General features: G+C 37.3%; 1 protein-coding gene across 9 annotated transcripts in view; it reads right to left on the minus strand.

Moving 5' to 3' along the window:
* EXOC6B (exocyst complex component 6B) overlaps positions 1-12,823 on the minus strand; it is a 603,982-nt gene that overhangs the window by 268,740 nt on the left and 322,419 nt on the right. For all 9 annotated transcript variants that reach the window (XR_008289404.1, XM_053200754.1, XM_053200751.1 and 6 more), the window contains one exon: positions 1,604-1,715. Coding sequence is in view for 8 of the 9 variants with exons in the window: in XM_053200754.1 (XP_053056729.1) it covers positions 1,604-1,715 (112 nt within the window). In the remaining variant the exon portion in view is untranslated. The remainder of the gene's footprint in view (positions 1-1,603; positions 1,716-12,823) is intronic.

Here is a 12,823-nt window from a genome sequence, read left to right on the forward strand (position 1 = left end):
AAAGGACAATGGTGTCAGGAAAACTGAAGAACTGAGCAGTTAGGTCTTTCTCTTAAGATGTCACAGTAAATCAATGACATGCACAGTCACAACTAAACTCAAGAGACTTCTGAGGCCAAAGCTGTTTCTATCACACCATGTTCCTTCTAAGCTACCTCTTTAAAATGTTTTAAGAGACTGTTGAATGGCATAAGAAAACCTGTATCAAAAGTTATAATACAGAGATAGTTCAAAAACTAAATAACAGACTTCCTGTCCTACCTGGGATCCACATAAGGAGAACAGTGCACTGTAACAGAAGGAGGAGGACTTCCTACTTTTCACTCCATTTCATTCCACTTTTCTTTTGCTCAGCCTTCCTGACGATGAAACTTAACCTATTCTCAGACATAAAGATAATACCTAATATTTCTATACCCAGCAACAGAAAGGAAGCTCTGCAAAATGAGGGAACTGTCCTAAATAATGTCAAATGTAACTTTCAATCATAAAAAAAGTTTGTTATACACGGAACTCAAACACTGCCAAAGTTCCACATTATAATAGTTTAAAATCTTCACCCAGGGAAAGAAGCTAGCACTCCAAAATCAGAAGGAGATGTTCACCTGGCTTCCAGCTGTCTTTACCTATGAGTCAGATTCATTAACCATTTGCTGAATTTCACCATGATCTCTGACAGTGTGTATCTGAAAACGTCAATTTTTCCTAGAGCAACGGACTTCCAAACTACACCACCTCTACAAGTAAAACATATGGCCAACAGCCTTTCCCTTTTCCTGTGAAAAAAAATTCCTCCAAGCTCTCACTTTTGGCAATATAATTTCCATAAAATGGCAGGTCGACTCTCCCATGCAATCCTGGGTTTCCAAGAGAAAGGAAACTTCACATCTTTCTAAATTTTAGGACTCCACGCCAACGTGCCAAATCTTCAGTTTGCCAAGATACTGTTCGCAACACGTGTGTAATATCCCTTCTTGCTTTGTGAGATTCTGTAAGCTTCCACAGAAATGTGACGATCGCCTTTCTCCCACATTTCCTCAATCCCAGATCCCCAGACTCACATGCTGATAAAGAGTAATTCACCATTCACATACAAGAGGTATCTCAAAACCAAAAGCTGAGTCTAACACAAACCAAGGACTACAAGTGCCAATATCCTTGGCATCCATTTACGCACACACAAGTGGTTTCATATTGTATGTTGTATTTGAACTGTCATTCGTTTGGATAGGAACCTGATGTTGACTATATTCTCCAACCAACAATTTTGTTTTTATATAATTGATGGCAAATAATACAAATGTATCCCAACAACCTCAGAAAGGAAAACCAGTTAGGTACTGAAAATAATGAGAGAGAGAGAGAGAGAGAGAGAGAGAGAGAGAGAGAAAGAAAGAAAGTGACTTTTCAAAATGTAATAAATGTCTCCAAGAGGACAAAAGAAAAAAACAAATGATTTGTTTTGCACTTTCACCATTAGGAATCCATCAGTAAGAACATGACGGACCATATAGAAAGTTATAATTAACTTACAAACAGGCCCCAGAGCTTAGGGCATCTGTTCACATATTGCCTTGGCTGCCTCCATTAAGAGCAGCTTTACCTCAGTAAGTCCAATATTCTTCCTTTTAATGACATTCTGCAGAGAGTTGCTCAGAGTCCTGGTTAGCAACAGGTTTGTAGATTTACGAATCATGTCATCGACTTCGGTTGAGCTGAAAAAGAATTATCAAGAGTGAGTCATACCAGGGAGCAGGATTACTCTTGAAACAAACAAGGCACCACCAGTGGTATTTCTGATGATGTTAATGATAATGGCAGCAGCGAATAACATTTATTTTGTGCCAGAAATTATTCTAAGTACTTTAATATACTAAAATTCATTTAGTGGTCCTGGGTGGCACAGTCGGTTAAGCATCCAACCCTTGATTTCAGCTCGGGTCATGATCTCACAGTTCATGAGACTGAGCTCCTCATTGGGCTTTGTGTTGACAGCATGGAGTCTGCTTGAGATTCTCTCTCTCTCTGCCCCTCCCCCATTCATGTTCTCTCCCTCTCTCAAAAATAAATAAATAAACATATAAAATAAATAAAATTCATTTAAACTTCACACCAGTGATACAAAGTACTTTTATTATTATTTCTACTTTACAGATGAGGAAATGAAGGCGCAGAGAAGTTAAGTAACTTCTTCAAGGTCATACATTAAGTAAACAGCAAAAAAAAGGCTTTGAACAAGGCCATCCAGCGCTAAAGCCCATAGCATTTAAACACTATGATAAACTGTCTCTCAGAGCACATAAACAGTTACCCAGCATGATTCCTCATCCTGAAACCATTATTTCTCCCATACTTCCAAGTTCCTTCACAGATTGTTAATATTAATAATTTTCCAACCTGGTCTCTCCGTCGGCTTCCTACTGCTAATTGTGTACAGCTAAGTGCTGGTAACGACCCCTAAGAAAAGTTACCTCTGTATTGTCTTCTTTCATAGAATGTCTGTTTAGCTCTGATTCCAAAATAAGTGTTTTAGGCTGGTAGTTTAATAATGCATAAATGTCTTGTAATCCTTACTATCCCAAAAATGACGAATAAAGACATTTTCCTTTTTTGAATTTATTCCCTCATTTTTAATCCAGTGAACATTATTAAACCCTTATTGTGTAATTGTTTTTTTTTTTTCAGGTAAACTCACCACCCCGAAATCAAGAGTTGCATGCTCTAACAATTGAGCCACCAGGCACCCCAATAATGGCATTTTCTATACAGTAAAGGAAACTAAACATAAAGAAAATGATTCAATAGCTATCTATATTTATATGCCAAGTTTGAAAAAGAAAAACAGCCCTGTAACCAATAAACTAAATTCTAGACCTATACATCCTCCATGAGCCCCTGAAAGTATAACCCAAGATGGCTTTCTATAAAAGATATGCTTTTAAGACAAATATTTCTTCAATGATAAGGTTAATGTTATAGAAATTCTAGTTTATAAACATCAAGAAATAACTGTAAATAGAGATTTGTGAGTTCTTTATAAATTTATTGCTTGTGGATGATGGTCACAAATTTAATCTCATCCATTTCTCTTTCTAGAGAAGAAAATCAGAGGCTTAGTATAGTCAGATTAAAAATCTTACAATTCTAAATATATAGGCAAGGTATATTATCAGGCTGTGTGGAAAACAGAAAAATATCAAAACTAAATATGACTACAGAATGCAAGGACATAATCAGGAAGAAATGATACATCAAAATATTTTCACAACGTCCATGTAAGGATACATTTAATTGACCAATACCCTCTGGCCCACTGCTAACCTTTCCAAAATTATTACTGAACTGAAATACTTCATTCCACAAATATATGAGGTGCTGGGCATTATGTGGGTAGAATAATGAGATCAAAATGGTGAATGAACAAAATAGTCATGGTTCCTGCTTTCATATATTAAACTAATAATTATACCAGGTCAATTGTAATATGAGCTACAAATAAGTATAGGTTGCTATAAAAATTATTAACACAGGTATCTAAAAAATCTGGTTCCCCTGATATTAATCACTCTCATGATATCCTATACTTATTACATATCTCTATTATGGTTTAAGAAGACTGGGGCGCCTGGGTGGCTCAGTCAGATCAGCACCTGACTTCCGCTCAGGTCATGATCTCATAGTTAGTGAGTTCAAGCCTTGCATTGGACTCTGCACTGACAGCTTAGAGCCTGAAGCATGCTTCAGATTCTGTATCTCCCTCTCTCTCTGCCCCTCCCCCACTTGTGTTCTCTCTCTCTCTCTCTCTCTCTCTCTCTCTCTCTCTCTCTGATAAATAAACATTACAAAAAAAAGAAGATCTAGCAGAAGTTCCACATTCGGATGTGATATAGAAGATTAAGAAAGACCACCGCTATCTTCATCACAACAAAAAAGTCAGGTCTAATCTAAAAGCTATATTTTCCTTCAATGTCCACAAAGTATAATTAGCACACATACATAAATGTATACCTGAATTGCTCACCATGACAAGCCTTTGAAAGGTGACCAAAGGGTAGCAGTCACTTTCATACCTGAGGCCGTTTATTACTCTGGGTACAGATGGATACAAGACTGAAACAGTCAGAGGCTGAAAGGCTTTGGTGAGATGGAGAGAAATTAGCCAAACCATTAACAGTATGGGCTGCTATGACAATTTGGAACCCTGGAGAACCCCGAAACAAAAATAAATGAATTGATGCAATAATTCTCCCCTACAAGAATTCTGCTCCATAAGAAATGGTGAGGGGGGTGCCTGAGTGGCTTGGTCAGTTGCGCTTCTGACTCTTGATTTCAGCTCAGGTAATGGTCTCACAGTTCATGGGTTTGGTCCCCATGTAAGGCTCTGCACTGATGGTGAGGGGCCTGCTTGGGATTCTCTCTCTCCCCCACTTCTCTCTGCCCCTCCCCTGCTTGTGCACATGTGTGCTCTCTCTCTCTCTCAAAATAAATTAAAACACACACACACACACACACACACACACACACACACATACACACACACACAAAGGTGAGGACAGGGCAACTGGGCAGCTTAGTCAGTTAAGCATCCCACTCTTGATTTGGGCTCAGGTCATTATCTCATAATTGTGAGATCCAGGCCCCTATCGGCTTCACACTGAGCATGGATCCTGCTTGGGATTCTCTCTCTCCTTCTCTGTCTCCGCCCCTCCTGCACTCAATCTCCACCCCTCCCCCCAAAAATAAATAAGCAGTTATAAAAAGAAAGAAGAAAGAAAGAAAGAAAGAAAGAAAGAAAGAAAGAAAGAAAGAAAGAAAGAAAGAAATGGTGAAGACAATGCTAGAAAACAGAGACAGATCTTGCAAATTCTGCAAGGGGTTTTGTTTTCGGGGCTACAGAAACTCAATCCAAAAAGGAGAAGAAACTAATGATGAAACCAGCCCAGCTCAAATCCTGTTAAGATCAGAGATAAGCTCCTGGATAAAAGTTCTGGAATTTTAGAGTTGGTCTTCTGGACAAAGAGATTCTGCAGTATCATTTGAAATCAGAAGTAATTTGAAACTAATTAAAACTGGTACTCACATTCAGCTCACTCAAGAAATCTGAATGATCTATCAAGCAACTAGGAGTTGCAGAAGAAGAAAAAGAATGAGAAAGGAGGCATATTGAAAGACATACTGGCAAAATCATCTCCAAACATGACAAAATATTTCAACCCACATATCCAAGAGCTTTAGTACCTCCCACACAAAATTAACACACACATTTAACAACATCAGAGTCATGGGGTGCCTGGGTGATTGAGTCAGTTAAGCGTCCAACTTTGGCTCATGTCATGCTCTCACAGTTGATGAGTTCGGCCCCCGCGTCGGGCTCTGTGCTGACAGCTCAGAGCCTAAAGTCTGCTTCAGATTCTGTGTCTCCCTCTCTCTATGTCCCTCCCCCGCTTAGACTCTGTCTCTCTCTCTCAGAAATAATAATGAATAAGGTTTAAAAAAAAGAATATTAGATCAAATTGTAAAGTCCAAAGATAAAAAGAAAATCTTAAAAACAACCATGGAAAGAAGACAATACATTCAGAGGAACAAGAATAATAATGGCTTATTTCTCTTCAGAAAACAATGGAGGCAGACAGTGGTATGACATCTTTAGACTATCAACCTAGAAGTCCATGTCTTAGAAAATATATTTTGAAAACACAGGTGATAAAAATACTTTTAGAATAATTTTAAAACTATTTTAAAGTATTTTAGAAATATTTTTAAAAGCCAAGAAAATGCCACACCAGCAGATATACCCTAAGGAAATGCTGAAAGAAAATTTTTCATGCTGAAGGAAGATGATGCCAAAGGGTAACCTCGATATGTAGAAAAGAATGAGAAGGCCTGAAAATGGTAACTACGTAGTGGGTAAAAATAATACAATTTTTTTTCTTGAACTTTAAAATGTTATTAAATGTTCAAACACACAATAAACTATTTTAGGGTTAAAACAGGTGTATAAGTGAACTATGTGGCAACAACATCAAAAAAAAAAGAGAAGATAAACTATTTTACGCTGTGGTAAGATTCTTAAATTACATACAAAATGATATATTATTCAGGGTAAACTGTGATACATCAACAATGTACACTGTAGTCCCCACAGCAACCACACAAACAAACAATTGGGGGGAAAAAGCTATACTCAAGTAAAGCCAGTAGGGAAATAAATCACAATACTAAAAAAATTCGGTCAAGAAGAAGGAAGGAAAACATGAAAAGATGAGCAAAAAATGAATGAGACAAACAGAAAAACAATAGCCAGCATGCAGGCTTAAATTCAACCACATCACTAAATTCATTAAGGTACACTCCAATTACACAGATTGTATCAAGAGCCAAAAAGCACCTATTTGTTGATTCAAAATGACACATTTTAAAATAAAGACACATGCCCAGATCTTATTTTCAAGATACCACTCAACACTAAAGGGAAGTGGGCCCCTTGGAGAAATCAATGATACCATGGTTAAGTAAGGAAATGTCCCAAAATGTGACAGGAATGCACCAACAAGGCATAGGAGCTAGTCTGAAAGGTTAACACTCCCTACATCTGGGACAGTCTGGCATCAAAAGGAATGAAGATAGTAAAGGAATGAACCAATTGAATTAAGAATCCGTGTGTTTTAGCTGATGATAGATGATAAACAGGTAGACAGATAGAAGATCGATAGCAAGGAAGAACCCCTTAAAATAGAATGCCTAGTTATATTTATACAAGGAATTAAAAAATCAAAATTAATTAAAAATCATAAACCAGTAATGATCAGAGTAAAAACTGATTCAGACAAGAATTTTTTTTTTATTAAAACAAATTTTTTTAGCATTGATTTTTGAGAGAAAGAGACAGAGTGGGAGTAGCAGAGGGGCAGAGAGAGAGGGAGACACAGAATTGGAAGCAGGCTCCAGACTCTGAGCTGTCAGCACAGAGCCAGATGCGGGGCGTGCACTCAGGAGCAGTGACATCGTGACCTAAACTGAAATCAGATGCCCAGCTGACTGAGCCACCCAGGCGCGCCTCCAGGCAAGAATGGATACTGTAAGAGGGAGAAAGGTGAAGAACATCTAACAACTAACAGAATACATAGTCTCAAAGTATTTCAACAAAAATACAAACATAACTTATTATAAAAAGAAAATGATAATGATAATTATAGAGGGAGAACACACAATATGTTAACCGAGTAATCAAAATTAATATAAACTATAGGACTTATAATATTATACACACACACACACACACACACACACACACACACACAGATACATATATAGAGAGAAACAACTAGGGAGGGAAGGAGGGAGAAAGAGAGAGACAGATGGGGGGAGAGAAGGAGTAACAAAGCAAACACACAAAAAATGGTAACTACGTAAAGTGGTAAATATGTTAATTAAAAGTAATTGTATTGTTTCTTAATGTATGTGTGTATTAAATCACCATACTTCTTTGCCTTAAAAAAATCATGTTGTACAACCTAAAAAAAAAAAAAAAAAAAAAAAAACGAGCAACTAAAAACAAAGGAAAAAAAATTAGTTTTAACCATTCCCAAAGCCCTTTATTTCATCATTTATCTCTTCATGTGTATAAGTTTCTACCCTGTATACTCCTTCTATGTAAAGAATTTCCTTTTATTTTATGTCTGCAGAAAGACTACACACGTCTGTTGGCAATTAATTATCTCAGCTTTTGTTTGGCTAAAAAAAATTCACTTTATTTCTGAAAGTTGTTCTGTTGTCTATAGAAATCTTGCTTGATTTGTTTTTCTGATTACTTCAAGCATGTGGCTCCACTGTCTCTGGCTTGCATAGTTTTGGACAAGTCTCCTGTAATGCTTTTCATTACACCTACATATAGCATCTTTTTTTTTTTTTTCTAAATGTCTTTAAGGCATTATGTTAATTTTTATGTTCACTTATTTGAAAATGATGTGTATTTTTCTTTGCTTGCTTTGTTGCTATTGTTTTGCTGTTTATCTTAATGAGGTTCTCAAAATCTGGAGTCTCTGGTTTGATGTCTTTTATTATTTTTGGAATACTCTTAGCTATTATCTCTTAAAATATTTTTCCCCTGTTCTCTTTATCTTCTTCTTGGCCCCTCAATTATACTGTTTGTAACTGCCCCACAGATCTTGGGCACTTTATTCCTTTCACCTTTTTTTCTCTTTGTGTGTCAGTTTGGGAAACTTTCATTGACCTATCTTCAAGTTCCCTGACTTCTTACTTCAGCTGTAGCAAGTCTACTGATGAGCCTCTCAAAGGAAGTCTTCATCTCTTAAAAACAGTTTCTTATTTCAAGCATTTTCATTTGACTCTTTCTAAAAATGTCTGTTTCTCTACCAAAAGTCCCTATCTATTCATGTATGTGGTATTTTAAAGTCTCTAACTTTAAAAGTTCTATCATCTGGGTCATCAGAGTCTGGTTTGTTGACTTCATTGTCCCTTGACAATAGAGTTGTTTTTAATTGCTTGTTTGCATTTCTCACATTTTTTATTGAAGATTGGATTTCATATGTAAGACATTAGAATCTGAGGTAACAGTATTTATACTTGGAAATGACCATGTTCTCCTCCTGTTGGGCCATTTGCATAAGCAGGAGTTGAGCTGGGTTTGGGTTTTGTTGTTCACATGGTTATCTTCAGTGCGTCACAGATTTCAAATTCTCCTAATAATTGCATGGGACTGGTGTGGGTGCTGGAATCCCAGAGGGTTTTTCATAAAGTTTCTGTACCACCCACAGCTCTCAGTTATACCTGTGTGCCTATGATATAGAATGGATCTTTCTCTACATTCTGGCCCATCAATCAGTGCTAGATTGCAGCCACTTGTTATTTAGCTGCTGCGAAACTATTAATGGAGACCAATGGACTTTCTCTGTTGTCCTGGCCAGCTTCAGTCTTGGGTAGGCCCTGTGTGCCCAGTTCTCAGAAGCAGAGCTTGCTCAACATCCCTGCCATCCTTTTAGTGGCAGCCAACTCTGCTTTATATCTCCAGTGGGTCTACCACAGTTTTCTGCCCTCCTCCAGTGTTAGAAGACCTTTAATAGTATCGGTATGATCCTAGGCACAGGACTGTTTTCTGCCTTTGTTCCAGGGTAAAAGGATGTTTTTCCTTCAGTGCTTCCTGTGCAAAGAATGGGCCTTTTCCTGTACCCTGCAGAGAGACAGAGCTTGCTGTCCTTACTCCAGTGATGCAGTTCTTGATCTGTGTAAGTGAAGGGTCCAAACCATGGGGGTGGGGCTTCATGCCTTTCTCACAGCAGTGGCTGATCCCCTTTCTACACACCTGCAATATCATGGAGGGTTCTTTCCGCTGTCTTATTCAATCCCCAATCTTTCTCAAGGACACCCAGTAGAGGTCCATGGAAAAGAACATATGAGGGAATGTTCTGGATCTCGGACTCACAACTAGAGGTTCCTTACTAACATGCCAGTTCCAACTAAGGTTTTACCAATCCTAAGGCTTTGACTGATTTCCTCCTCACTTGTATAGTATCTACACCTTTCTTTCTTGATCTGCCACAGGTACGGGAATCTGTGCATCATGCTACTCTCCTTAGAGGGGCCAGCCTCATCTTAGATTTCAGGGCAGTTGGTCACCCTGTAACTTCAGCTGTCTGATGGGTTCCAAAAAAGGTTTTCATTTTGTAGTTTAATTGTTTTGTTTGTTTTGTTCATTGTTAAGGAGGAAGCAATACTCTTTCCAGCTTTCTATATTATAAACAGAAGAAGTATCTCACAGTAATTTGCTTTAAAAAAAAAAAAAGTCCTATGCATGTGCATGTATTCACATGCAAGAACGACTAAAAGAAAAAGATTTCCCATATATAAAGAGTGGTTATCACTATGTGTTAAAATTTTGAGTCTTTCAAATTTTTTCTTCTTTGGACTATTCTCTATCTCCTAAATTCTTTACAGAGATCTAATTTTATAACTTAAAAGAATCTGTGTGTGTGTATATGTGTGTGTGCGTGTGTGTGTGTGTATTCTACTTTTTAAGTCCAGCGCAAGTGCTAGAACATTATTTTACCAAAGAAATGCCATTTATTTGCTTACTTTTAAAAGAATTTTCTTTCAAACAGAGTTTTGCGTCCTCAGAATTCATATAATTCAATATTTCTCGTGTTATTCAGCATCGTCTGTCCAATGTAAAAGGGAAATTCTTATAAGAAAAAGAGTTTGACTTAAGAGAATAATTACCCTTAAGCCTTCATAAAAATGTCAGTACAGCAGTTTTTCTTATTTTAAGAGTCTTGTGTTTAAGAGAACTACTTGTTTTTATACATATTATTTTTTTAATGTTTATTTATTTATTTTTAGAGAGAAAGAAAGAGAGAGCATGCATGCACATGCATGAGTGGGGGAGGGCCAGAGAAAGAGAGAGAAAATCCCAAGTAGCTCTGCACTGTCAGCACAGAGCCTAACACAGGGCTCAGTCCCATGAACCGTGAGATCATGACCTGAGCCGAAATCAAGAGTCAGATGCTTAACCAACTGTGCCACCCAGGTGCCCCTATATGTTATCTTATATCCCATATTAGACAGCTATGATTGTCAAAGTGGTCTCTGTCACTCCAAGTTAGAAGGTAAATATAGCCTAGAAAATAAGGTAAATGTAAACCAAAGAATAAAGGCACCTGTAAAATCTTCCCAAATCAAATTTTTTTTTTAAATCATTTTAGAGGTAGAGAGAATGCAAGTGGGGTAGAGGGGCAGAGGGAGAGAAAGAGAGAATCCCAAACAGGCTCCATGCTCAGCACTGAGCCTGACATGGGGTTCAATCCCATGACCCAGGGATCATGACCTAAGCCAAAATCAAGAGTGGAATGCTCAACTGACCGCACCACCCAGGCACCCCTGAATATTTATTTTTAATTGTCAATGTTAAACATAACAAAGGGAGTTTTCAGGCAAAAACTTGATATATTCAAGCAAGAAAAAAGACTTTTGAACAATTTACTCAACATTATCCCTTTATCATATTGCCTTTCCTCCAAAACAGGATAGAAAGAGTCATGATGCAATGAACTTGTAATATTTTCTATATGGTAACATACGTATCAGTACCCTAGAGATCACTCTCCGTTATTAAGTCATTCGGTGGTAGTGGTAGAGAGGGTGGGCCCTAAGGGGTAAACAACTTTTGGTTTATAACTTCCAAAGATAATCTCATTTCCATGAAATCAACCTCATTTTCAGAGAAAAGAACAAATGAACTCTACAAACCATGCTTCATTTTTTAATTAGTAAGAATGATTATCAAACAAGTTACTCAAACTATTTTCCAATTATATTTACTTTCAGAATTCCCTGGCATGCCATACATTCCATCCACTCATTCTTTTTTGTTGTTGTTGTTTCTTAATTGACTGAGCTAGTGCAGGAGATATTGTCCTGAACAAAACATTAAATGTTTCTACCCTTCAAGAGGCCTTTTCTAACATCCTTAATTTGTCTCAACATTTGGTTCCTATGTTGATGCTCTGTCTCTCCATGATAGCGCTTATCATCAATTGTTCAGTTCCTCAGATTATACACTCCTTGAAGACAGGGACTGTATTTTCAGCATCTTAATGTCCTCACTACCAAGTACAATCTGACAAATGACAGATTACCTATAACATGAGGTGAATAAACCAGCAAATAAACAAAGGAGCCTACAGGCTAACACATAGATAAAAGGAGCCTACAGAAACACCACAGATACAAGGAGAGCAATCAAATCTATGAGCAGCTTTGATCAACAGTATTCATAAGGTACAGAAAGAGCACAAAGGAGTCAGTAGATCAACTCCATTAGGGATGGAGGTGGTAAGAAATCCTCCATTCATTAAAGGCTTATAATGAGCCTTGAAGGATGGTAGAAGACAGGAGCAAAACCACGGAAAAAGTGATTTTAAGTAGAGATAGAGTCAGGAGAAAAGTCAAGTCTAAAATAGCATCTTATGATCAGAAAATACCAAATACGTTGTTAGGACTGAGGCACGGACTGACACGTAAATTAGCATGGGATACGAGCCAAGAAGGATACAAGGGAGACTAGGTCAAGGGGTAAGGGAGCAGGCAGATAGAGAAGTACATCAGGTTAGAGTTTGAACTTTATGCTGTAGGCCATGAGGAATCCTTGGAAAGGTGAGCATGTAAAGTTAAATGATAAGATTTGATTGTAGAAAAATTACTCTAGGGAACATACAGAATAGAATGAGGAGAAAGGGTAGATGGTTGGGAAAGCAAAGTCAGACAAATAAGAACAATTAGGAGACTATTAAAATGGCCCAAGTCAATTATAACTACAATGTGAATGAAAGCAGCCACACTGGGAAGAGAGAACTTTAAAGAAAAAAGAACTGAAAACAAACAAACACCAATCAATATAATTTTGTCACCAACTGGATTTCCAGAGGCTCAGTTACAAATGAGCCATTTGTTAAATGGGAATAATTAACACTTACCTGCAAGAAACATTATGACAATTATCTGAGATTATGCATGTAAAATACTAACACAGTGAGGCCAAAGTGTAAGAATTCTAAACACTGCAGTAATTGTTTTGTTGAGGCTGATGCTGATCAGATTTGAATCCTGGCTTAAACACTTAATCTTATGTGACCTTGATAAAGTTATTTAACCTCTCTCGGCCTCACTTTCTTCCTCTGAAAAATGGATTACACTTTCTAGGGCCTCATAGATTAGTACTATTTTGAATTTTACAGACATTTTTAGTACATTTGTAAAGTGTTTACAAAAATTAGACCAATGCTTAAAACTTTGTTTTTAATAAAAAGTT

The sequence above is a fragment of the Acinonyx jubatus genome, chromosome A3 (assembly GCF_027475565.1).
Source record: "Acinonyx jubatus isolate Ajub_Pintada_27869175 chromosome A3, VMU_Ajub_asm_v1.0, whole genome shotgun sequence".
Lineage (NCBI taxonomy): Eukaryota > Metazoa > Chordata > Mammalia > Carnivora > Felidae > Acinonyx > Acinonyx jubatus.